The sequence below is a fragment of the Pseudophryne corroboree genome, chromosome 2 (genome assembly GCF_028390025.1).
Source record: "Pseudophryne corroboree isolate aPseCor3 chromosome 2, aPseCor3.hap2, whole genome shotgun sequence".
In the NCBI taxonomy this organism is placed as follows: domain Eukaryota; kingdom Metazoa; phylum Chordata; class Amphibia; order Anura; family Myobatrachidae; genus Pseudophryne; species Pseudophryne corroboree.
In genome coordinates this window covers 423505562-423533356 of record NC_086445.1, presented here as the reverse complement: position 1 = coordinate 423533356, position 27795 = coordinate 423505562, and the positions used below count along the sequence as shown (strand labels likewise).

The 27795-nt window shown below is 50.0% G+C and overlaps 1 protein-coding gene across 3 annotated transcripts in view; it reads right to left on the bottom strand.

Annotated features, from left to right (window-relative positions):
• Nucleotides 1-27795, bottom strand: part of EGFL6 (EGF like domain multiple 6) — a 475748-nt gene that overhangs the window by 121763 nt on the left and 326190 nt on the right. For all 3 annotated transcript variants that reach the window (XM_063953516.1, XM_063953515.1, XM_063953514.1), the window contains exon 11: nucleotides 2207-2472. In XM_063953516.1, the coding sequence (XP_063809586.1) occupies nucleotides 2207-2472 (266 nt within the window). The remainder of the gene's footprint in view (nucleotides 1-2206; nucleotides 2473-27795) is intronic.

Below are 27795 nucleotides of genomic sequence, written 5' to 3'. Positions count from 1 at the left end.
GGACGTTAGAGAAATGCGCATGCGCATGGTACGCAGTGCGCATGCGCTAAGTATTTTAGCACAAAACTTAGTAGAGTTACTCACGTCCGAACTAAGAATTTTCATTGTTGAAGTGATCGGAGTGTGATTGACAGGAAGTGGGTTTTTCTGGGCGGAAACTGACCGTTTTCTGGGAGTGTGCGGAAAAACGCAGGCGTGCCAGGATAAAACGCAGGAGTGTCTGGAGAAACGGGGGAGTGGCTGGCCGAACGCAGGGCGTTTGTGACGTCAAACCAGGAACGAAATGGGCTGAGCTGATCACAGTGTAGGAGTAAGTCTCGAGCTACTCTGAAACTGCTAAGAATTTTCTATTCGCAATTCTGCTAATCTTTCGTTCGCAATTCTGCTATGCTAAGATACAATCCCGGAGGGCGGCGGCCTAGCGTGTGCATTGCTGCTAAAATCTGCTAGCGAGCGAACAACTCGGAATGAGGGCCAATGTCCAAATCGGTAAGTGACTGTGCAATAAATTGCAGGACGGCAGGCAATGGGGGTCATTCCGAGTTGTTCGCTAGTTGTCGATTTTCGCTATACTGCGATTAGTCGCTTACTGCGCATGCGCAAGGTTCGCAGAGCGCATGCGCTTAGTTATTTTACACAAAAGTTAGGTATTTTACTCTCGGCATACCAAAGCTTTTTCATCGCTGTGGTGATCGGAGTGTGATTGACAGGAAGTGGGTGTTTCTGGGCGGAAACTTGCCGTTTTATGGGAGTGTGCGGAAAAACGCAGGCGTTCGAGTTGTAAAACGCAGGAGTGGCTGGAGAAACGGGGGAGTGGTTGGGCAAACGCTGGGTGTGTTTGTGACGTCAAACCAGGAACGAAAAGGACTGAGCTGGTCGCAATGGCTGAGTAAGTCTGGAGCTACTCAGAAACTGCTAAGAAATTTCTATTCGCAATTCTGTTAATCTTTCGTTCGCAATTCTGCTATGCTAAGACACACTCCCAGAGGGCGGCGGCCTAGCGTGTACAATGCTGCTAAAAGCAGCTAGCGAGCGAACAACTCGGAATGAGGGCCATTATGTATGCTGGAAAAGGTAAAAACATAAAACACCCATAGCAAATGCTGCTTATGAATTTAATAATGATATCTAACACAAGACCCTCACTTTGGGGCATATGCCTCAACACTTGGAGAGAGATAAAGTAGAGAGAGCTAAGTACAAAACAATCAGCTCCTAACGTCCATGTTACAGGCTGTGTTTGAAAAATGACAGGAGTTGATTGGTTGGTAGTTTATAGCTCTCTACTTTATAACTCTTCAAGCATTGATGCATAAACCCCTTCATGACATTCCATAGCCCTCATTAACTTGCTATACCATTAGCCATTTTTTAAGAACTCAATATAATCTACAGCAATTCCAAAATAGTACAAAAGTACATAAAGATTATAATAACGGTGATTGCCTCTGCATAGTTAAACCGAATCAAGACTTACAGTACGTGCAGCAGTATGGTGAAGTCCAGGTGCTCCATATAAAAGAATGCTAAAGTAAGTGTGAAGACCAAAACTACATTTAATTGAGGTTTCCATTTTGTTACTGTGTTGTGATGAGAGATTGATCAGCCTATAGCTGTGTGGCGGTGGGGTTTTGGTGTGTCTTCAAGTTGGCTTGTGATCTCCCTCTTTTTTTTCTTTAAATTTCCTCCCTCCATTTTATGGTATGTCATAAAGTCAACTGCGTGAGTGGTTACCAGGAATGAATGTCAGTCCAGGAGCCATCTTACTGCAATGCGGAGGTGCGCTCTACTTCAATAGAATTTAACAGAGTAGGCTGATTTTACTGTACTAAGAGTCAGCAGCTACACCTGCTTGGGTGGCCTTTATATGTGTTATTGGTATGAGAGTAGGATACCTCTCACTTCTCTACTGTTGTTGTTAGGGCAATAATGTTCAAAGTGAATCTGCATTACGCACTCCACTTATTAGGTGGCCGTCCATTCTTCTGCAACAATACTATTTAATTTAAATTATAAAGCTGACCAACCTCACTACACCTTTGTCATTATATATAAATATTTTCTATTTATATTCATAAATATTCATTCATTTGCGCCAGAAGCTGTTATCAGCCACTACCTCCAATACTCAGTATTAGATTTACGAGCAACAGTTTTATTATCTCCCTTTCTGGTAATAGACAGGAAACGCTCTTCGATGACTTACAGTGCTGGTTGTCCTGCTGTGTCTCTCAGGTATCTCAACTCTTGCTATCCTCCATCCCTCATCCTTACTCTTGCTCTCCTCCCATGCGGGATTGTTGTTGTCATCCATATATACTCGCAGTTTCCCAACTTTTTCTCCAACAATTTGGTAGGTAAAGGTCAAACAGAATTTGGTGTCTGCATTTAAGTTTGCAAGTGGAAGTTTCAAACGACCAATATCTTTCTTGTGACCAACATTTGCTGGAACTGACAGATAAAATCCAGAACCTGATGCATAAAAAAAAATAATTAAAGATTTAATTTTCATATACTAAGTTGAAGAAAATACAGGGTCTTTTCTTACTAAGCACAGCAAATTAGACGTGACTAGAAAAAGCTACAATATGGTGTGTACACACACACACACACACACACACACACACACACACACACACACACACACACACACACACACACACACATATATATATACATACATACATACATACATACATACATATACATATATGTGTGCAGGGGCGGATTGGGAACTAAAAGTGGCCCTGGAAAAATTTCTAAAAGTGGCCTTACATGGACGGCACCAAATGAACTGTAGGCGGCACAAACACCAAAGTAGGCAGGATAAGTACATCTCTACTTTTGTGTGGAAGTTGTTGGTTCCAATGTTATTGGTAGTCGTGGCCCCAACACTCACAGACCTTTAACCTGCAGTGACAAACCCCAAACCTCCTTTTTTCAAAAAACACCCAGCCACCACCACCGAGACTGAGCACAGACACCAAAACCTCCAGCAAATAGTCACACTATCATTAAAATTAGTAGTCTTCAGTTTGTCGGCAGCCGGGCTCCCGACGATCAGCATACCGGTGCCGGAATCCCGGCCACCGGCATACCAACAGCTTTTCAACCTCTTGGGGGTCCACGACCACCCTGGAGGGAGAATAGATAGCGTAGCGTGGCGTGGCAAGCGCATTTGCGTTCCCCCGCTGTCGGTATGCCGGTGGTCGGGATTCCGGCGCCGGTATGCTGGCCGCTTGGAGGCCGACTGCCGGCATAACATACTACACCCATTAAAACAAAGAGATCAAACTCATTGTCCAAAGATCACAAATATCATCACTCCCCACCCGTGGAGCCAGGAATCACCCCAGAAATTGGTTCAAACCCAGTTAATACCAACTCCTGACCCTTTAGCAGGGGCTGGCACACACACACAGGGCTGGGTACTGGAGTGGGGCTGGGTACAGCAGCAGGGGCTGACACAGAGGGCTGGCACATATACAGGGCTGGGTACAGGAGCAGGGGCTGACACAGAGGGCTGGCACATATACAGGGCTGGGTGCAGGGGCTGACACAGAGGGCTGGCACATATACAGGGCTGGGTACAGGAGCAGGGGCTGACACACAAGGCTGGGTACAGGAGAGGGGCTGGGTACAGGAGAGGGGCTGACACAGGAGAGGGGCTGGGTACAGGAGAGGGGCTGACACAGGAGAGGGGCTGGGTGTAGGGGCTGGCACACTTACAGGGCTGAGTGCAGGAGCAGGGGTTGGCACATGTACAGAGCTGGGTACAGGGGAGGGGCTGGGTGCAGGGGCTAGCACACTTACAGGGCTGGGTGCAGGAGCAGGGGTTGGCACAGAGGGCTGGGTACAGGAGAGGGGCTGACACAGAGGGCTGAGTACAAGAGCAGGGGCTGGCACACTTACGGGGCTGGGTGCAGGAGCAGGGGTTGGCACAGAGGGCAGGCAAACGTACAGGGTTGGGTACAGGAGAGGGGCTGGGTATAAGAGAAGGGCTGACACAGATGGCTGAGTACAGGAGCAGGGGCTGGCACACTTATGGGGCTGGGTGCAGGAGCAGGGGTTGGCACAGAGGGCTGGGTACAGGAGAGGCAGCTGGCACATGTACGGGGCTGAATACAGTAACAGGGGCTGGCACACAGGGCTGGGTACAGGAGAGGGCTGGCACACCTACAGGGCTGGGTACAGGGGAGGGGTTGGGTGCAGGGGCTGGCACACTTACAGGACTGAGTGCAGGAGCAGGGGTTGGCACATGTACAGAGCTGAGTACAGGGGAGGGGCTGGGTGCAGGGGTTAGCACACTTACAGGGCTGGGTGCAGGAGCAGGGGTTGGCACAGAGGGCTGGCACACGTACAGGGCTGAGTATAGGAGAGGGGCTGACACAGAGGGCTGAGTACATGGGCTGGGTGCAGGTGCTGACACACATACAGGGCTGGGTGCAGGGGCTGGGTGCTTGGGTGCAGGGGCAGACACACATACAGGGCTGGGTGCAGGAGCAGGGGTTGGCACAAAGGGCTGGCACATGTACAGGGCTGGGTACAGTAGAGGGGCTGGCACAGAGGGTTGGGTACAGGAGAGGGGGCTGGCACATATACAGGGCTGAGTACAGAAGAAGGGACTGGGTACAGGGGCTGACACAGAGGGTTGGGTACAGGAGAGGGGGTTGGCACAGATACAGGGCTGGGTACAGGAGAGGGGCTGACACAGGAGAGGGGCTGGGTACAGTAGCTGACACAGAGGGTTGGGTACAGGAGAGGGGGTTGGCACAGATACAGGGCTGGGTACAGAAGAGGGGGCTGGCACACATACAGGGCTGGGTACAGGAGAGGGGATGGGTGCAGGGATGGGTACAGCAGCAGGGGCTGACACAGAGGGCTGGCATACATACAGGGCTGGGTACAAGAGAGGGACTGGGTACTGGAGCTGACACAGAGGGTTGGGTACAGGAGCAGGGTCTGGCACATGTACAGTGCTGAATACAGTAACAGGGGCTGGCACAGAGGGCTGGGTACCGGAGAGGGCTGGCACACATATAGGGCTGGGTACAGGAGAGGGGCTGGGTGCAGGAGCAGGGGTTGGCACAGAGGGCTGGGTACAGGAGAGGGCTGGCACATATACAGGCCTGAATACAGTAACGGGCTGGCACACAGGGCTGGGTACAGGAGAGGGCTGGCACACCTACAGGGCTGGGTACAGGGGAGGGGCTGGCACACTTACAGGACTGAGTGCAGGAGCAGGGGTTGGCACATGTACAGAGCTGAGTACAGGGGAGGGGCTGGGTGCAGGGGTTAGCACACTTACAGGGCTGGGTGCAGGAGCAGGGGTTGGCACAGAGGGCTGGCACACGTACAGGGCTGAGTATAGGAGAGGGGCTGACACAGAGGGCTGAGTACATGGGCTGAATGCAGGTGCTGACACACATACAGGGCTGGGTGCAGGGGCTGACACACATACAGGGCTGGGTGCTTGGGTGCAGGGGCTGACACACATACAGGACTGGGTGCAGGTGCTGACACACATGCAGGACTGGGTGCAGGGGCTGACACACATGCAGGGCTGGGTGCAGGTGCTGACACATACAGGGCTGGGTGCAGGGGCTGACACACATACAGGGCTGGGTGCAGGGGCTGACACACGTGCAGGGTGCCTCCCACCCACCCATTCGCGGCTGGGTAGGGGAAGTCTTTGTTACACTGGGCTCTGTTCCCCTAATCCATCTACCACTGTACCTCTTTGCTGTATCCCAAGCAGCAATCACTCAGCCTCAGGCAGGAAGTTAAACAGACATGAGACTTCCTGTGTAGCCTGAGGCTGAGCAGAGGTTGTGCTGTCAGTGCTGCCGGTAAATCTTTTTCTCCTAGTCCGTAGAGGATGCTGGGTACTCCGTAAGGACCATGGGGTATAGACGGGCTCCGCAGGAGACATGGGCACTATAAAGAACTTTAGATGGGTGTGCACTGGCTCCTCCCTCTATGCCCCTCCTCCAGACCTCAGTTAGAGAAACTGTGCCCAGAGGAGACGGACAGTACGAGGAAAGGATTTTTGTTAATCTAAGGGCAAGATTCATACCAACCCACACCATCCACACCGTATAACCTGGAATATACGCAACAAGTTAACAGTATGAACAAAACAGTATCAGCCCACGACTGATCTTAACTGTAACATAACCCTTATGTAAGCAATAACTATATACAAGCCTTGCAGAAATATGTCCGCACTGGGACGGGCGCCCAGCATCCTCTACGGACTAGGAGAAAAAGATTTACCGGTAGGTTTAAAATCTTATTTTCTCTTACGTCCCAGAGTTTGCTGGGGACTCCGTAAGGACCATTGGGATTATACCAAAGTTCCAGACCGGGCGGGAGAGTGCGGATGACTCTGCAGCAACGATTGAGCAAACATGAGGTTCTCCTCAGCCAAAGTATCAAACTTGTAGAATTTAGCAAAAGTGTTTGAACTCGACCAAGTCGCCGCTCGGCAAAGCTGTAATGCCGAGACGCATCGGGCAGCCGCCCAAGAAGAGCCCACCTTCCTAGTGGAATGGGCCTTAACCGAATTTGGTAACGGCAATCCAGCCATAGAATGAGCCTGCTGAATCGTGTTACAGATCCAGCGAGCAATAGTCTGCTTAGAAGCAGGAGCGCCAACCTTGTTGGCTGCATACAGGACAAACAGTGCCTCTGTTTTCCTAACCCGAGCCGTCCTGACTACATCAAGGGACTTGGAATCCTCCAAGTCCTTCGTAGCCACAGGTACCACAATAGGTTGGTTCATATGAAACGATGAAACCACCTTAGGCAAAAATTGAGGACGAGTCCTTAATTCTGCTCTATCCACATGGAAAATCAGATAGGGGCTTTTGTGAGACAAAGCCGCCAATTCAGACACCCGCCTTGCAGATGCCAAGGCCAACAACATGACCACCTTCCAAGTGAGAAATTTCAATTCAACCGTTTGCAGAGGTTCAAACCAGTGAGATTTTAGGAACTGTAACACCACGTTAAGGTCCCATGGTGCCACTGGAGGCACAAAAGGAGGCTGTATGTGCAGCACTCCCTTTACAAAAGTCTGTACTTCTGGGAGAGAAGCCAATTCCTTCTGAAAGAAAATTGATAGGGCCGAAATCTGTACCTTAATGGAGCCTAATTTTAGGCCCATATCCACTCCTGTCTGTAGAAAGTGGAGAAAATGGCCCAGATGGAAAACTTCCGTAGGAGCATTCTTGGCTTCACACCAAGATATATACTTTCTCCAGATACGGTGATAATGTTTCGCCGTCACCTCCTTTCTAGCCTTCATCAGAGTAGGGATGACTTCTTCCGGAATGCCTTTCCCAGCTAGGATTCGGTGTTCAACCGCCATGCCGTCAAACATAACCGCGGTAAGTCTTGGAACACGCAGGGCACCTGTTGCAACAGGTCCTCCCTGAGAGGAAGAGGCCACGGATCTTCTGTGAGCATTTCCTGAAGATCGGAATACCAGGCCCTTCGAGGCCAATCTGGAACAATGAGTATTGTCTGCACTCTTTTCCGTCTTATGATTTACAATATCTTTGAGATGAGTGGAAGAGGAGGGAACACATAGACCGACTGAAACACCCACGGTGTCACCAGGGCGTCCACAGCTACTGCCTGAGGGTCCCTTGATCTGGCACAATACCTCTGAAGCTTCTTGTTGAGGCGTGACGCCATCATGTCTATTTGAGGACGTCCCCACTGACTTATCTCTGCAAAAACTTCTTGATGAAGTCCCCACTCTCCTGGATGGAGATCGTGTCTACTGAGAAAGTCTGCTTCCCAGTTGTCCACTCCCGGAATGAAGACTGCTGCCAAAGCGCTTATGTGATTTTCCGCCCAGCGCAGAATCCTGGTGGCTTCCGCCATTACCACTCTGCTCCTTGTTCCGCCTTGGCGGATTACATGAGCCACAGCTGTGACATTGTCTGATTGAATCAAAACCGGTAGGTCGCGAAGAAGATTCTCCGCTCGACGTAGGCCGTTGTATATGGCCCTCAATTCCAGTACGTTGATGTGTAGACAAGCCTCCTGGCTTGACCATATCCCCTGAAAATTTCTTCCTTGTGTGACTGCTCCCCATCCTCGGAGGCTCACGTCCGTGGTTACCAGAACCCAGTCTTGAATGCCGAACCTGCGACCCTCTAGAAGGTGAGCACTCTGCAGCCACCATAGGAGAGACACCCTGGCCCTGGGGGACAGGCTTATTTTCTGATGAATTTGAAGATGGGACCCATACCACTTGTCCAGAAGGTCCCACTGAAACGTCCTCGCATGAAACCTGCCGAAGGGGATGGCCTCGTAGGTCGCCACCATTTTTCCCAGTACTCGAGTGCATTGATGGACTGACACTCTTTTCGGTTTTAACAGGTCTCTGACCATGTTCTGGAGTTCCAGGGCTTTTTCCCTTGGGAGAAAAACCCTCTTTTGTTCCGTGTCCAGAATCATGCCTAAGAACGATAGCCGAGTTGTTGGAACCAACTGTGACTTTGGTAGATTCAGAATCCAGCCATGTTGCTGCAGCACTCTCAGGGAGAGCGCCACGCTTTTCAGCAACTGATCTCTCGATCTCACCTTTATCAGGAGATCGTCTAAGTACGGGATAATTGTGACTCCCTGCCTGCGCAGGAGCACCATCATTTCCGCCATTACCTTGGTGAAAATCCTCGGGGCCGTGGAAAGCCCAAACGGCAACGTCTGAAACTGGTAATGACAGTCCTGTACAGCGAATCTCAGGTACGCCTGATGAGGGGGATATATGGGGACATGAAGATATACGTCCTTTATGTCCAGTGACACCATAAATTCCCCCCCCCCTCCAGGCTGGAGATAACCACCCGGAGCGATTACATCTTGAATTTGAACTTTTTCAAGTACAGGTTTAGGGATTTTAAATTTAGAATGGGTCTGACCGAGCCATCCGGTTTCGGGACCACAAATAGGGTTGAATAGTACCCCTTCCCCTGTTGAACTAGGGGAACCTCGACAACCACTTGTTGTTGACACAGTTTTTGAATTGCAGCTAAAACTATCTCCCTCTCTGGGGGAGAAGCCGGTAGAGCCGATTTGAAAAACCGGCGAGGAGGCATGTCTTCGAAGTCTAGCTTGTAGCCTTGGGATACTATTTCCATTGCCCAAGGATCCACGTCTGACTGAACCCAGACGTGGCTGAAGAGTCGAAGACGTGCCCCCACCGGCGCAGACTCCCTCAGTGGAGCCCCAGCGTCATGCGGTGGATTTAGTAGAAGCCGGGGAGGACTTCTGCTCCTGGGAACTAGCCGTAGCAGGCTGCTTTTTCCCTCTTCCCTTACCTCTGACGAGGAAGGAAGAGCCCCGACCTCTTCTGGACTTATGCGACCGAAAGGACTGCATCTGTTATTGCAGCGTTTTCTTTTGCTGTGGGGAAACATAAGGTAAAAAAGTAGATTAGCCCGCGGTAGCTGTGGAAACCAGGTCCGCGAGACCTTCTCCAAATAAATCCTCACCTTTGTAAGGCAAAACTTCCATATGCTTCTTTGAGTCAGCATCACCCGACCATTGGCGGGTCCACAGGGCTCGCCTAGCAGAAATCGCCATGGCGTTGGCTCTCGAACCTGCAGACCAAAGTCTCTCTGAGCGTCTCTCATATATAAGACTGCGTCTTTAATGTGACCTAAGGTCAATAAAATGGTATCCCTATCCAGGGTATCAATTTCAGCTGACAAGGTATCCGTCCAAGCCGCAACAGCGCTACAAACCCAAGCCGACGCTATTGCCGGTCTGAGCAAGGCCCCCGTATGTGTATAAATAGATTTTAAGGTAGTTTCGTGTCTGCAATCAGCAGGATCCTTGAGGGCGGCCGTGTCTGGAGACGGCAGCGCCACCTTTTTGGACAAGCGCGTTAACGCCTTGTCCACCCTGGGTGAGGATTCCCACCGTAACCTGTCCTGCGCAGGGAAAGGATACGCCATAATAATTCTTTTGGGAATCTGCAGTTTCTTGTCTGGAGTTTCCCAAGCCTTTTCAAATAACGCGTTCAGCTCATGAGATGGGGGAAAGGTTACCTCAGGTTTCTTTTCCTTAAACATGTGTACCCTCTTGTCAGGGACAGAGGGGTCATCAGTGATATGTAAAACATCCTTTATTGCAATAATCATATAATGAATACTTTTGGCCACCCTTGGGTGTAACCTCGCATCATCGTAGTCGACACTGGAATCAGAATCCGTGTCGGTATCAGTGTCTGCTACTTGGGACAGGGGACGTTTCTGAGACCCTGAAGGGCCCTGTGACACAGCCAAAGCCATGGATTGACTCCCTGTTCTATCCCTGGACTCTGCTTTGTCCAACCTTTGATGTAATAAAGACACATTTGCATTTAAAACAATCAGCATATCCATCCAATCATGTGTCGGCGTTGCCGACGGAGACACCACAATCATCTGTTCCACCTCCTCCTTAGATGAGCCTTCTGCTTCAGACATGCCGACACACACGTACCGACACCCCCACACACTCAGGGATATATCTATATGGAGACAGTTCCCCAATAAGGCCCTTTGGAGAGACAGAGAGAGAGTATGCCAGCACACACCCAGCGCCAACTGACACTGGAAACCAAATTCCCAGACAAAACAGCGCTTTTATATAAATATATAAATATACACTCACTGCGCCAATAAAAAAGTGCCCCCCCCCTCTTTTTTGCCCTCTGTCACCGTGTTCAGCAGGGGAGAGTCCGGGGAGCAGTGTGCTGTGCAGAAAATGGCGTTGGTTAGTGCTGGAGGATCAAGCTCCGCCCCCTCAGCGGTGGGCTTCGGTCCCGCTCAAATTTTCTATACTGGCGGGGGATTCTATAATATAGTGCCTCCGCAGCCTCTATATATATTATTGGCCAGTCCCAAGAGGTTTATAATTGCTGTCCAGGGCGCCCCCCCTGCGCCCTGCACCCTTCAGTGCCCGTTGTGTGTGGGAGCAATGGCGCGCAGCTTTACCGCTGCGTGTTACCTCAGAGAAGATCTGAAGTCTTCAGCCGCCTTTGAAGTCTTCTTTCTTCTTATACTCATCCGGCTTCTATCTTCCGGCTCTGTGAGGAGGACGGCGGCGCGGCTCCGGGACGAACGGCGAGGTTGAGACCTGTGTTCCGACCCTCTGGAGCTAATGGTGTCCAGTAGCCTAAGAAGCAGTGCCTATCATTTAAGTAGGTCTGCTTCTCTCTCCTCAGTCCCACGATGCAGGGAGCCTGTTGCCAGCAGTGCTCCCTGAAAATAAAAAGCCTAACAAAATTATTTTTCAGAGAAACTCAGGAGAGCTCCCCTGTAGTGCACCCAGTCTCCTCTGGGCACAGGATCTAACTGAGGTCTGGAGGAGGGGCATAGAGGGAGGAGCCAGTGCACACCCATCTAAAGTTCTTTATAGTGCCCATGTCTCCTGCGGAGCCCATCTATACCCCATGGTCCTTACGGAGTCCCCAGCATCCTCTAGGAAGTAAGAGAAAACACACACACACAAAGTCACTCAGCCGGAGGCCGGCCCCGCAGTAGTGCCGGCCTCCCGGGAATCTCCCCGGTGACTTTTATGGCCATTCCGGCCCTGCATGTGTGTGTGTGTGTGTGTGTGTGTGTGTGTGCGCAGTAGGAGCATATTTGACTTGGGACAGTTTTACATTATAATACATATACATGCAAAAAACAATATTGGTACATGTAATAATACACAGTCTAGCAAGGATGGGTGTCCTGCAGGTTGAGCATATACAGTGCATCCAGAAAGTATTCACAGCGCTTCACTTTTTCCACATTTTGTTATGTTACAGTCTTATTCCAAAATGGAATAAATTATTTTTTTCCCTCAAAAATTCCTACTCACAATAGCCACATAATGACCAGAGATTTTTGCTAATTTATTAAAAATAGAAAACTGAAATCACATGTACATAAGTATTTACAGCCTTTGCCATGAATCTCAAAATTGAGCACAGGTGCATCTTGTTTCCACTGATCATCCTTGAGATGTTCCTACAGCTTAATCGGAGTCCAATTCAGTTGATTGGATGTGATTTGGAAAGGCACACACCTATCTATATAAGGTCCCACACTTGACAGTGCATGTCTGAGCACAAACCAAGTATGAAGTCAAAGAAATTGTCTGTAGATCTCCGAGACAGGATTATCTTGAGGCACAAATCTGGGGAAGGGTACAGAAAAATATCTGCTGCTTTGAAGGTCCCAACGAGCACAGTGGCCTCCATCATCCGTAAATGGAAGAAGTTCGGAACCACCAGGACTCTTTATAGAGCTGGCTGGCCGTCTAAACTGAGTGATCGGGGGAGAAGGGCCCTAGTCAGGGAGGTGAACAAGAACACGATGGTCACTTTGTCAGAGCTACAGCATTCCTCTGTGGGGAGAGGAGTACCTTTCAGAAGGACAATCACCTCTGCAGCGATCCACCAATCAAGCCTGTGTGGTAGAGTGGCCAGACGAAAACCACTCCTTACTAAAAAGCACATGGCAGCCCGCCTGGAGTTTGCCAAAATGCACCTGAAGGACTCTCAGACCATGAGAAACAAAATTCTCAGGTCTGATGAGACAAAGATTGAACTCTTTGGCGTCAATGCCAGGCGTCATGTTTGGAGAAAACCAGGCAAAAGAGGAATGGGCGAAACTGCCCAAAGATAGGTGTGCCAAGCTTGTGGCATCATATTCAAAAAGACTTGAGGCTGTAATGCTGCCAAAGGTGCATTAACAAAGTATTGAGCAAAGGCTGTGAATATTTATGTACATGTGATTTCTTAGTTTTTTATTTTTAATATATTAGCAAAAATCCCCCCAAACTTTGTTCATGTTGTCAATATGCGCTGTGAATACTTTCCGGATGCACTGTATTCTCACAGCCTGATGCCCTTGATCTCACCACAGTTGGCGCTCTCATCACCAACTTCTGTAAATCAACTGGGAAGCTAGACAGTACAGTTATATATAAGGGAAATTGAGCCCTGCCCCCAAGCTAATATGTGCCTTCAGCACCAGAATACTTACCCTGGGCATAACATTCATATGAGTGCAGAGATAGAAGAATAAAAAACAGAGATTTTTTTTAGTATAGTAGAAAGGGCAGTTATGCAATACACACAAAAAAGTAATCAGGTTGATTACAAGTGCTGAAAACAAAATCATATATAAAAATATACAACATTTTACCTACAGCTAAAATGGTTAGAATGTTAATTTCCTTAAGAACACCATTTATTTGAACGTAAACAGTATATTTCACTAGTTATTCAGAAATAGGTTAACCCAGTGGTTCCCAAATGTTTTTTTTTAATCACAGCGCCCTAGAGTGTCAGAATTGTTTTCACGGCACCCCTAGACCAAAAGTTTCTTATTTAGAAATTGAAAAAGAAATATTAAATTATGTCAATTGTGTTTATATGTCACCCTTAGGATCAATTGTGTGGTACTGAGGACAAGATTTGCTTCTATTTGTTCACATATTTTATGACTGGCAGCCACAAGCACTGGTTTTGCCTGTTACATTGACCATAAATGATTTGAATTGGTCCTGGACCACCAATCCAAGGCACCCCTGCACGACACACAGTTTGTGAACCACTGGGGTAACCTGTACACTTGCTGTATGTGTAGAAGTTTTTGTGTTAAACAGAGGATTGTATATAGAAGTCATCAAATATCTAATTTTAGAGTTATATAGTGTATTATGTCTATTGTTCTATTATATTCCATTTTCAGATTTCCTTCAGATATATACCTGTAGTTTTGTAGTGGCGGATTTTACCTATGGGCTGCAGGATTGCAGCTCCCCCAGTAAAATCCACCTCAGCTCAGTGTCACTACCAGTCACTGTGACTGGTAGTGACTTCTTATTGGAAGTCCTTCCTGTCAGTCACAGACACTACAGGCAGTCCCATTGAGAGGTGTTTCTTCCCTCTGGGACTGCAAGACCAGGCTGTAATTAGCAGAGAGCTGTCTTTCTGTGGGAAGCCACTCCCTGCCTGATCGTCGGACCTAGCCAGCTTCTATAGGCGTGTACATACGGCGCGATGCGTTGTACAGCCCGACATTGACTATTCGACAGCCCAGAAGACACGAAGAAGCATGCTTCATTACTTGGGCATCTGGTCTTGAGGAAGGGCCATGCTGGGCCCAAAACGTCAACATCAGCCTTTGTGTCGCAATATGAAGTAATAAATTCACTTTAATTTCCATTTAGAAGACTGGTGAGTGCTCTCTGTATGTCTGGATGTATTTTGGCCTACAGTGGATACGTCTTGACCACATTGCTGTATTTCATAAGCACATTTTTTATATTACTTGCAATATTGCATTATCATCGATTTTTTACTTTCCATATGGTTCATATACCGGACTACTGAGAAAGCCGTAAGACTCACCAATAGAAGGAAAGAATTACACTACAAGCTTGAATTCACACTTGATCTGGTACGCATATTATTATTTAACTCGCACTTGGAGATCACTAACACAGAAGGCGCTGGGTCCTACCATTTTCTATATACTCTTCCTTGGACTTTGAAATAGAGGCTAGTCTACATTAGAGGACTTTTTCAGCAGCCCCCCTATATGAATGATACAATAGTGTAATTAGCGCTACTACCTAGATGGCAAGACTTGTATCTTTAATTAATTACAGATATAGAAAAAAAACAACCAATTTATAACACTTATGGATAGGCTGATATTTAGTCATATTATGGAATTTATTATATTAGTTTTCCTACAATTTAATTGCTAGTCTAACCGCACACCATTTACCCTTTAAAGTTTAAAGCCTTAGGATTGTTCATATCTTTAGGATATAATAATTACTATTCTTTAATAGGACTGTTTGTTTATTCTGTTGGTGAAGGCACTTGTTAATTTCTGTTACCAGGCAATGTTCAGGCAGGGAACAGTGCAGAGAGTCGTGCGTCGCATGTGTGTGACGTCACTCCTCCCCGGCGTTCAGCGTGGTTGACGGATATCGTGACACAGGGTGATATTCTATATATGTAAGGTAAGAGATGTTTCACTGTTGTCCTGACGAAGGTTTTGAATGAATAAAACTGAAACGTTGACCACTGAATATGGTTGAAGTCCTGTGAGTGCCGCCGATACCTATCTCCTATAATAAAAGCCCAGATCTGTGACTTTGTGCTTCATTTGCTAACGCTGGGCGGAGTCACAACACTGGGCGGAGTTAGTCAAATGAGTCACAGATCTGGGCAAATCTATAGGAGACTTGGAGCAGGAGCAGATGGTATGGGCATGGCACAAGCAGGGGTGCATAACTCCCAACTTTCTTCAGGTAGGAGGGACACACGCACAGCAAAAAGGGGGCATGGCCAACGGGATATGGGGTGTGGCTTCACGGGTGGACCCGCGATCGCGAGCCACGCCCCTGTTTTCGTCAGTGAGGGGGCATGCCCAGCACTCTGTGAGCTGCTGGCATGCCCCCAGCGGCGGATTATGAGTCTGGGGGGCCCGGGGCACTTGAGACAGGAACCCTATCTAATTGCTGTGCCTGCTGTGGGTTTGGGGGCGTGGCCTAATTGCGGCCCTCGTGGCCACGCCCCCTCATGCAAATTTGGGTTTTTTTTTTTTTATGGGATTTTGGCCCCTCAGCTAGGGATAAATCCAGAGGGGGTGGTTGCTCCCCCCTACACACCCTCCCTGCAACACCACAGACCTGCCTACACGCAGCAGCGTGTGCTGACTATAGCACAATGCTGCTGCTGTTGCTGGCAGGACAGGGGAGCTTCAGAGCTGGGACAGAGCTACTCCAGCTGGGGGCCCCCCTAAAACTGTGAGGCCCGGGGTACGTACCCCCTGGGCCCACCCTTAATCCGTACCCCCTGATGCCCCCTCTCCCTCAGTCTCCACTAAATAGACGCTGGGTGCATGCTAAACAGAACAGCGAGTACAGGAGCTTCCCAACTGTCGACCCCCCACCGCGGGACACTGCGGCCCGCGGGTGGGACAGTGGGACAGACCCAAAAAAATGGGACTGTCCCGCAAAAATGGGAGTTGGGAGGTATGGGGGTGTGTGAGGGGGTATGCCATACAGACAGACGGGCACCGGCTCACTGTGTACTTGACCCCCCACATCAGCATACTCAGCAGGAGCTCTCTGGTGCGGAGGAGCGTCACTTTCTGGCACACTCCACGCTTCTTAGCTGCAGTTTTGTGGGGCACCTGCCTCTGTGCAGGTTCCGTACTGCCTCTGTTATCTCCAGCCCCGGCAACCCCACCGCTAGCTGCAGCCGGCAGTGAGGTGCACCCAGCTCCTCACACTTTAGCCGGCGGGCAGCGCTGCAGAAGTCCGCGCTGCTTGCAGGCTCCCACCCCCTCCTCCCTCCAGCCGCAGCGTCTCCTGGGGGCTAACCAGTCACTCCCAGTCTCCCCTTACCACAGTGCCCGGCAGCCGCGAGGTCCGCGCAGCGTGAATGCTATGACCCCCTCCTCCCTCCAGCCGCAGCGTCTCCTGGGGGATAACCAGTCACTCCCAGTCTCCCCTTACCACAGTGCCCGGCAGCCGCGAGGTCCGCGCCGCGTGCATGCTATGACCCCCTCCTCCCTCCAGCGCAGCGTCTCCTGGGGGACTGAGGAGTGGGGGGAGGGATGCGGGCAGGCAGAGGAAGCAGGACTCCAGCCTGAGAGAGTCAGCCATGCCAAGTCTCCACCAGCAGCAGATCCCAACAGGTTGGAGTGGAACAGCAGCAGCCAGCAGCAGTGACTCCGGGTAAGACACATCTGTCTGTCACCACTGTTTTGTCCCTAATACCAATCTCTCCCGTGCCCTGTGTTCTGTCATGTCCCTGTCACCCCTGGCCTTGCCCTGTCACCCCTGGCCTTGCCCTGTCACCCTTATCCTGTACCTTTCACCCTTATCCTGGCCCTGTCACTCCTATCCTGGCCCTGACACCCTTATCCTGGCCCTGTGACCCCTATCCTGGCCCTGTCAACCAAATCCTGGTCCTGCCGCCCCTGTCCTTGCCCTGTCACCCCTGTCCTGGCCCCGTCACCCCTGTCCTGGCTCCGTCACCCCTGTCCTGGCCCCTTCACCCCTGTTCTGACCCTGTCACCCCTGTCCTGGCCCTGTTACTGCATACCCTCCAACTACCTTTTTGGCAGGTACAGTACCCGCAGCGCCTCCAAACCCCTCCCCAATGCACCACACCTCGGCACCTTCCCCTCCACCACATGCGACACTCCACCCCTCCCCCACACGCTGTGCCTCCAGACCCCCTACACCACCCGCGGCTCCCACTCCCCGACCCCTCCACCACCCACAGCACCTCCAGACCCCCTCCACCATCCACCCCCATATATGTCTCCCCCCACACCTGCCTCCCTCCACCCAAAGCATCTGTAGACACCCTCCTCCATTCGCGGTCCCCCCTCACCCACCCACGGCACCTCCACCACCTGCAGCGCCTCTGGACCCCCTTCCCTGTCCGCCGCACCACCCGCACCTGCCTCTCCCCCACCGCGGTGCCTACGGGCACCCTACCCCACCCCCGGCACCCCCGCCCCTTCCCATCCCACAGCACCTCCGGAACCCTTCACCCATCCGCAACATCCCTGCACCTGCCCCTCCCCCGTGGCACCCCTGCCCCTCCCCCACCGGCAGTGCCTACGGACCCCTCCCCCATCTACAGCCCCCACTCTTCTGTCTCTCCCCCACCCGCAGCACCTCCCAACCCTTCCCCATCCGGGCCCCACCCGCATCTGCCCCCCCCTCCACCTGCAGCATCTACAGACACCCTCCCCCATCCGCAGTCCCCCCCCCCCCCCCGCACCCGCTCATTCTGTACATCGTGCCCTGCAGGTGCTGTTCACGCCGTCGCAAGGGGCTGCGCCTCCTTCACCATCGCACGCCCTTTCATTGTGCAATATTTAACCACTAACAAAGGAATGCAGGTAATACTCCATATAATACAAATATTGAACCCCATATAGGCATGCAAGGGTTAAAGGGGCGTAGCCCCTTGCGACGGTGTGAAGAGCGCCCGTAGGGCGCGATGAAGCACCTAGTATATATATATATATATATATATATATATATATATGATACAATAGTGTAATTAGCGCTACTACCTAGATAGCAAGACTTGTATCTGTAATTAATTACAGATATAGAAAAAACGAGATTATGGTAAGAATTTACAGTTGTTAAATCTCTTTCTGCAAGGTACACTGGGCTCCACAGGGAATGACATTGGGGTGTAGAGTAGGATCTTGATCCAAGGCACCAACAGGCTCAAAGCTTTGACCTTCTTCCCAGAATGCATAGCGCCACCTCCTCTATAACCCCGCCTCCGTGCACAGGAGCTCAATTTTTGTTAACCAGTCCAATGTAGTAGCAGGCAAAAGAGACGACAACTGTTAGTAGCCACATACACCACATTCTCACGACAGGAGAAAGTGTCAGCGGCTAATGCCATACCAACCCAAAGAAGCTAAGTGCGTCAGAGTGGGCGCCCTGTGGAGCCCAGCGTACCTTGCAGAAAGAGATTTAACAACGGAAAGTTCTTACCATAAATCTCGTTTTCTGCTGCGGGCTCCACTGGGCTCCACAGGGAATGACATTGGGGATGTCCTAAAGCAGTTCCTTATGGGAGGGGGGACACACTGTAGCGGGCACAAGAACCCGGCATCCAAAGAAAGCATCCTGGGAGGCGGAAGTATCGAAGGCATAGAACCTTATGAACGTGTTCACTGAGGACCACGTAGCCGCCTTGCACAATTGTTCAAGGGTCGCACCACAGCGGGCCGCCCAAGAAGGTCCAACCGATCGAGTAGAATGGGCCTTAATGGTAGCAGGAGCTGGAAGGCCAGCCTGTACATAAGCATGTGCAATCACTTTTCTAATCCATCTGGCTAGGGTCTGCTAGTGAGCAGGCCAGCCACGTTTGTGAAAACCAAACAGAACAAAGAGAGAATCCGACTTCCTGATGGAGGCAGTTCTCTTCACATAGATACGGAGAGCCCGTACCACATCCAAAGACCGCTCTTTGGAAGACAATTCAGGAGAGGCAAAGGCCGGAACCACAATCTCCTGATTAAGGTGGGAAGAAGACACCACCTTAGGTAGGTACCCGGGATGTGTTCTAAGAACCGCCCGGTCACGGTGAAAAATCAGATATGGTGACTTACAGGACAAAGCACCCAAATCCGACACCCGTCTGGCAGAGGCAATAGCCAGCAGAAAGAACACCTTAAAAGAAAGCCACTTAAGGTCTGCCGATTCAAGAGGCTCAAACGGAGACCCTTGCAACGCCTCCAGAACCACGACAAATCCCAAGGAGCCACAGGCAGGACGTAAGGAGGTTGAATCCGCAACACACCCTGAGTAAATGTATGAACATCAGGTAAAGTTGCAATTTTTCTCTGGAACCCAACCGACAAGGCAGAAATATGAACCTTGATGGAGGCCAGACGAAGGCCCAAGTCCAGGCCCTTGTAAGCGTCATGATTGTTAGATGTGCACCAAGCAAAGTAAGAATTCCAGACCCTATGAAAAATCCGAGCAGAAGTCTGTTTCCGGGCCTTCAACATGGTTTGAATGACCGCCTCAGAAAATCCTTTGGCCCTTAAGACGGAAGCTTCAAGAGCCACGCCGTCAAAGCCAATCGGGCAAAATCCTGATATACACAGGGGCCCTGAACGAGGAGATCTGGTCGCTGCGGAAGTAGAAGGGGACGCTCTATCGAGAGACCCTGAAGGTCTGAGAACCAATGCCGTCTGGGCCACACTGGAGCGATCAGAAGTAGGATTCCTCCTTCTTGCTTGAACTTCCTTATTACTCTGGGCAGGAGTGACACCGGAGGGAACACGTATGGCAGCCGAAAGTTTAATGGAATCGCCAGTGCGTCCACGCTGCTTGAGGATTCCTTGTCCTTGCTCCGAAAACCGTAACCTTGTGATTGTGTCGAGATGCCATTAGGTCCACATCTGGGAGGCCCCACTTGTCCACGAGGAGTTGAAACACTTCTGGATGGAGGCTTTACTCTCCGGCGTGTACGTCCTGATGACTGAGAAAGTCTGCTTCCCAGTTTAGGACCCCCAGAATGAACACTGCCGATATGGCTGGTAGATGGCGTTCCGCCCACTGAAGAATCCGTGATACTTCCCTCAATGCCATGCGGCTTCGAGTTCCGCCTTGATGATTGACGTACACCACCGTGGTGGCGTTGTCCGACTGCACTTGAACAGGTCTGTTCTGTATTAAATGCTGGACCAAGTTCAATGAGTTGAACACCGCCCGCAATTCCAGAATGTTTATTGGGAGGAGAGACTCCTCCTTGGTCCACCGACCCTGAAGGGAGTGTTGCTCCAACACCGCGCCCCAACCTCTCAGACTGGCATCCATCATCAGAAGGAACCAGTTGGAGATCCAGAAGGGACGACCCCTGCTCAATCGTTGGTCCTGAAGCCACCAGCTCAGTGACAGACGGACCTCCGGAGACAAGAATGGTGCACCTGGGGGTGTTGTTGGACACTCACAACCAGTGGTTGTTCTTGTCTCAGGAGAAAGTCCTGAAGCTTCAGGACAGGATTCGATGCTTCCTATCTCGTCTGCTAGTGTCGATACATTCGGCAATGCAAGTCAACTACTATCTTGTTGAGGTCTTCTCCGAAAAGAATGTCTCCCTTAAAAGGGAGTACATCCAGGGTTTTCTTAGAGTCCATATCCACAGACCAGGACCGTAACCAGAGAATCTGGCGAGCCAAAATGGACGTAGTAGAAGCCTTGGCCGCCAGAATACTGGCATCAGAAGCCACCTCCTTAATGTAATGAGACGCTGTGACAATATATGACAAGCATTGTCTAGCATGATCAGAAGCATTGGACGGCAACTCCGCCTCCAGCTCCTGAGCCCACGCTTCCACAGCTTCTGCAGCCCATGCCGCTGCAATGGTGGGCCTATGCGCAGCACCGTTTAGGGTGTAAATTACCTTTAAACAACCCTCCACACGCTTATCCGTCGGCTCTCTCAGGGACATGATGGTAGATACAGGCAGAGCTGAGGATACCAGCAGCGCCACCTGCGAATCCAATGGCGGGGGTGTTTCCCAATTTTTACTTAGCTCCGCAACGAGTGGGTAGCGAGCCAGCATCTTCCTGTGAGGCGTGAATTTCTTTCCTGGATTTCCCCAGGACTCCTGACGTTTGTCGACTAAATGGTCAGAGTTAGGTAAAACTTGTTTAACCACTTTCTGACGTTTAAACCTGTCCAGTTTCTTAGGGGCAGCATCAGGCTCCGGGTCATCATCAACTTGAAAATGAGCCTGATAGCCTCCAACAAGTCAGGAACATCCACCTGTGAAACAGCTTCCCCAGCATCGAGATCAGAATCTGTGGGGTCAGTATAAACGCCATTCTCATCAGACGAGGTGTCTGGGACGTTGGTGGATTGTGAGGAAGTAATTGCCCGTTTAGAGGACCCCTTGGTCTTAGGCAGACGAGGGTTAGACTCCTGAGTAGTCAGTGATTGGTTCAATTGCTGTAACTGATTGGACAGTTGATCTGCCCACGGCGGGTTAACCGCAGGGGCCATAAGCGGCACATGAGGTCCCATAGAGGGCGTTAGTCTAGTTACCAGCGTATTCAATAGCGTGGAGAAGGAAGCCAAAGGTGAGTCATTTTGAACCCCCGTTGCTACAGTTCCACTGGTGGGTAAGGAACCCCCAGAACCTGAACCCTCAGCTGCTAAGTTATCCTCAACTGTGTCTGCAGCGTCAACACCACGCAATGTGGGATCAGCCCCAGCACCGTTGCCCTTTGTAGCTGACATAATCAAAAGCTCAATGCAAGGCAACACAGTACAATATCAGCAGCACAATACCTGACAAGAAACCCCTGTGCAGTGTATTTCAGCACAAACAGGGAATTCTAGAGGTATATGGTGACTAGAAATCACAGAGAAAAATACACACTGAGTATATCCTGTGAACTACCTATATTAATGATAAACCTGACACACTTAGCCCCCTCAGGTTATAGAATATAGGGATAGCAATCTGAGTGAGATACACAAAATGGAGGTCACACAGCAGCTATATGCACACACACAGAGTCACAGTTTGTACAATGCAGAAATTATGACATGCAATAAAACTGCACTGGACTAGCAATACATAGTAGTACTAAGTATAGCTATACACTTAATAGATACAACAATGTACAGTAAAGACTGGATGTATATCACAGGGTACTTGTACTATATAACCCTGACTAAATGCACTTTTTCTTAACTAACACTGTCAGCAGACATGTAGAATACTTAAGTGTCCTGTAAAATGCACAGCGCTGACAGGCAGGCGGCTTTACAGAGGAGGATTTGCCCAAACAGTCCCAGGATCAGCTCAGCTTGTCCTAATGGCGCCCAAACGCTGACAGGGAGTGAGGGAGAGAGAGATATGCAGCTCCAGGGCGGGAACATTTACTCTAAATGGCGCCCTGGGGCTGGGGGAGGGGCTACAGGTCAAAGCCTTATCCCACTGCTGGACTTCACCACTGGGTACTGGGAGCTTAAATAAACGGTTTTATGAGAGAAAATCGACCTGTGCCCATGCCCTGGTGGTCTAGTGGGGTTCCTGTACTGCCACAGTGTCCACGCCAACACGCGCGGCCCGCCTCCCACCGGCCGCGCGGGATCGCGATTTACAGCGGGTCCCACCAGGGGGACCCACTTACCTCCTCCCTGAGTGCGGCCACGCGATCCAGGAGAGCGTGTGTGTCTAACAGGAAGAAAACCGGAGCCTCCGCAGTAGGTACCCGGCAACCAGGGCGCGGGAGTGTACAGCGCCGCTGGGGGAGGTGATGGAGCTGCAGCAAGAGATGTCTGGCTGACATCCAGCAGTTACAGTGCCTCTGTTGTAGCCCTTGAAGCTTTCATTTTTCTTTAAAAAGCTCTTGAAGGGTTAATGGTCTCGTTCTCCGCTGACGGGACACTGGCTCCTGAGGGAACTATTCGCAAGCACCACCACGATGAGCGTACATTCCCGCAGCACGCCGCCACTCCTAACAGAGCCAGAAGAAAGAAGAGTGGTGAGTACTAAGCTGGCATCCCGATTAGCGGGTCATCAGCCATTATGGCGGCATGAGGGTACGGAGACGCATGGGTTCTACATGGTGCGGCTGGGTCTCCAGACTCAGTACACAGTGCAGACGCACAGCTTCTGAGGGGGTGAACTGAGTCTCAGTACACTATATGTGTACACAGTACCCAGACTGGCATGACAGACTTAAAAGGGGGCTGACTCTATTTTAGGCACAAAATTACCTCAGCCAGTATAAAAAAGAGCAGGAAGACCGTGCACCATTGAAGGGGCGGCGCTTCACTATGAGCGGATTCAGCAGCTCACAAGCGCCATTTTCCATCTGCAGCTGACACAGACACTGACTGACAGGGACGCTCAGGTCCTCCGGAGAGACTCCAGATTGCCTCAGCGGTACCATGGGGTCATAGCAGGGGGGGGGGGGGGGGGGGGAGGAGCGGTTATTAGTGTACTATGTCCCTAATCTAGGTACTTAGCCTGCAACCTGGCTAAGCTTGGTATTTAGTGGTAAGGGCGCCGTGTGCTGGCTCCATACTTTCTCTGTGTCTCCCTGGAAGGGCTCTTTGTGGGTTATTTGTGCATTTAACCTTTTCCTGTGTGTGTGTGTGTGTGTGTGTGTGTGTGTGTGTGCGTGTGTGCTGTCACTGTTACAGTATGTCAGGCAGAGAGTGTGTTTCATGTAAGGCACAGTGTTCCTCTTCTCCGGGGGGTTCGATACTTTGGCTTCTGAGGACCTTCAGTTTGGTCAATCTGTTCTGTAGGAACCTCAGCACTCTTTCACCCGGTTTGTGAGCTTTGGTACTTCCCTATGGTACTAAATGGATTCCCAGAATCCCCTAGGACGTAAGAGAAAATAGGATTTGAATTACCTACCGGTAAATCCTTTTCTCTTAGTCCGTAGGGAACACTGGGCGCCCGCCTGGTGCTTCGTTCTTCCTGCACTGTTACTTGGTTCAGTAATGTTGTTTGGTTCAGCTGTTGCTGTTCCTGGTTTCAAGTTTAGCTAGCATGGCTATCCTCTTGTTTGTGTGTGCTGGTTCGTAATCTCACCACTTTCCTGTTTTCTATATCCTTCTCTCAAAGTATGTCCGTCTCCTCGGGCACAGTTTCCCAGACTGAGTCTGGTAGGAGGGGCATAGAAGGAGGAGACAGCGCACACTATCAAATTCTTAAAGTGACCAAGGCTCCTAGTGGACCCGTCTATACCCCATGATACTAAATGGATTTCCAGTATCCACTACGGACTACGAGAAAAGGATTTATCGGTAGGTAATTAAAATCCTATCCCCCCCCCCCCCCTTCCTCCTTAGGAGTCAAATTTGAAACAATTTATTTATTTATTACCAGTTATGTATATAGGCCCTCATTCCGAGTTGATCGGTCGCAAGGCGAATTTAGCAGAGTTACACACGCTAAGCCGCCGCCTACTGGGAGTGAATCTTAGCTTCTTAAAATTGCGACCGATGTATTCGCAATATTGCGATTACTAACTACTTAGCAGTTTCAGAGTAGCTCCAGACTTACTCTGCCTGTGCGATCAGTTCAGTGCTTGTCGTTCCTGGTTGACGTCACAAACACACCCAGCGTTCGCCCAGGCACTCCCACCGTTTCCCCGGCCACTCCTGCGTTTTTTCCGGAAACGGTAGCGTTTTCAGCCACACGCCCCTGAAACGCCGTGTTTCCGCCCAGTAACACCCATTTCCTGTCAATCACATTACGATCGCCGGAGCGAAGAAAAAGCCGTGAGTAAAAATACTTTCTTCATAGTAAAGTTACTTGGCGCAGTCGCAGTGCGAACATTGCGCATGCGTACTAAGCGGATTTTCACTGCGATGCGATGAAAAATACCGAGCGAACAACTCGGAATGAGGGCCATAGTGCACACATATTCCGCAGCGCTTTTACAGAGAATACGTGGACTACAATTGGGAACGGTAATCTGTGCCAATCGTAGCGGTAACGGAGCGAGGCACCTTGCTCGAAGCATGGCAAGCGAAGCGAGGGGACACATTGCACTAATTGGGGTTCCCGGTCACATTACGGAGAAAACGACAGAAAAAAACATAAAAAACTCATGTCAACCTTTTCCATGTCGACCTTTTGTCCATGTCGACCTGTTTCCGGTGTCGGCCCAAGGTGTGTTGACCAACTGGTGTCGACCTAAGTGGTGTCGACCCTGAGTCCCAGACCCGGGTAGATGAGGGTATCAAATAGTTTAAATGTAAGGTCGTGGCTGAGCAAGACCATGTCAGTTTGAGAATAGCATTTATGGGTTGGGAGGTTGAGAGGTTGTGGAGTTAAAAAAAATTATTGGAAAGCTTTTGAGTTTTTAATGTATCTACCATCTATAAAATCTGTTCAAACTAGCCTGTAAGATGGTGTTGAAGTCTTCATCTACAATAAGGTCAACCTGTCAGAGGTAAGAGAGTGAAGTACCCAATTTCTTGCAAAACATATATTACAGTAAACGAGAGGTAAAGTTGGGGGGTGGCTTGGCTGTGAGACTGAGAGTCTGCCTGTAGCTCCTGCTATACAAACATTTAAAGTGTATATAAGTGACCATCCTCCCCTCACTAAACGACTACTAAGCTCCTGCAGCCCCAAAGGGTGTCTCCAGAGGAACTGGGAAGGTGCTGCGGAGCCAGGAGTCAGATTACTTGACTTTGTGGGCTGTGGCCTTCTCTCAGAGTGAAGCCGGGGCCTCAGTTCTGCTGTCCTCCCGAGTGCTGAGCTCCAGAAGTTGCGTGGACGGAGCTGGAAGGAGGTGTGCTCCCTTACCCTGCCGTTGGGACCCCAAGCGGCTCCACTCACAGCCCACAGAGGACCGACAAACAGAGCCGCGTGGAAGAGTCCTGGGAGAGCCGCAGCTGCCGGAGAGAGACACTGGGCACTTCCTCTGTCTGTACCGACACGGCTCCCATTCTCCTGCACCTCCCATCCTCCTGCGCCCTGACTGTTTGAGGAGTGTGGTGCTGCTTGTGGCCTCCTGCGGCTCCTGTCCTCCTGCGCCTCCCATCCTCATGTGCTTCGGCTGTTTGAGGTTTATGGTGCGGCTGCCAGGCTGCAGTGAGTCTAGGGATCAGTGCCATACTACTGTATATACTCATGGCGCCATCCCCTTAGTTTTTTCTTCTTTCAGCCTCATATTATTATTATTATCCCCTGCACCAGGGTATATTTCAGTGGAGCCCCCTGACTCTTCTAAAGGCAGAGGCTGTGACAGAGTTACAGGAGGGGAGGAAAGCTAACTGGAAGTAAAAGGGGACTGGCTGTGTCTCCTGTGCTGCAGCTTTCACTGAGAGAGTAGTGGGGAGCCGTGTGTTGCTCCTTGGAGCTGAAATAATCCTCTCATTCAGCTGTATTGGCCTGTTGTTCCTGAAGGGGTGATAGTATGTGGTTATAGCAGTGGGACTAGTAAGGAACAGTCTCCGCTGCTCATTTATTATTCTTCCTCCTAATACAGACAGCGTGAACTGCTGAAAGCTGTGATTTGAGAAATGTCACCTCCATAAGCTGGTTTATCCTCCCTCCTTCGCTCCTTTATGATGTGAAGTATTCCAATATCAAGGAAACTTGGTCTGGTGCTTTTTGTCCACTTCTCATTTTCTACATTTTTCTAAATATTTTCAGTTATACCTTCAGACTTATGTCAGATTCTTAGGTCATGCAGCCTAAATGTCAGAAAGATCTGATTTCAGTCCCATCAGTGAATTTTTTCAAACACTCACCCCTGCCCAAAATTTAAAAAGCTCTGGAATGGCTGAACCCAAGTCTAAACAACTACAAGGTCAAGGAACGACCTCAGATCACAACATTTCAGATGCTAATAAGAATTACGATGTGAGTGATGATGCTCTTCTCACGCTTGGTTCCATGAAACAACTGTTAGCATCCTTTAAAGCTGACATTGCTGCCGACTTCACAGCATCTTTACAAACGTGTCAACAGTTGGTGGATGCTTTGGGTCAGCGCACTGATCATCTTGAGAACAAGTTGGAGGAAGTTGTTAAATCTCACAACGAATTGATCACATGCTGTGAGGACTTACAGACAGAGGTTGAGGACTTGAGTAGGAAAACACGCGACCTGGAAGACAGATCACGGCGAAATAATATAAAAATTCGGGGTATCCCTGAATCTGTATCCAACTCGGATCTAAAACAATTTGTGACACGATTTATTCATGAAACTCCTGCCTTGCTGGATTGGATTCACTGACTTCCGAAGGCTAGGAATGCACCGACAGATGTTCAGAGAGACACTCTGATGAGCCTACACTATTTCCATATAAAGGAACACTTTTTTCAGCTGCAATGCCATCAGACTTTTCATCTTCTATTCTTGGGGACCTCCAGGTGTTTGGCGATCTTTCGCCGGTAACTCTAGCTATGGGACAATCCTTCTATCCAGTTACTAGAGCACTACGAAAAGATGAGATACCATATAAGTGGGGCTTTCCAACCAAGCTCCTTATTAGATGACATGGCTTCACAATGGCAGTTTCGACCCCGGACACGGGTATGCAGCTTATAATCAACTGGAACTTAGAGGACGTCTCAAGTAAAGTCCCACAGAATCTTAAAGTTGATCAAGACTGGTCAGTTGCTGGAAGTTCAAACAGGAACCAACTCCGCTAACATACAGGTCATATGGGATTACTTCCTATAGGCGGTTTTTGTTTTTGGTCTTATTCCAAACTGGACTTGTT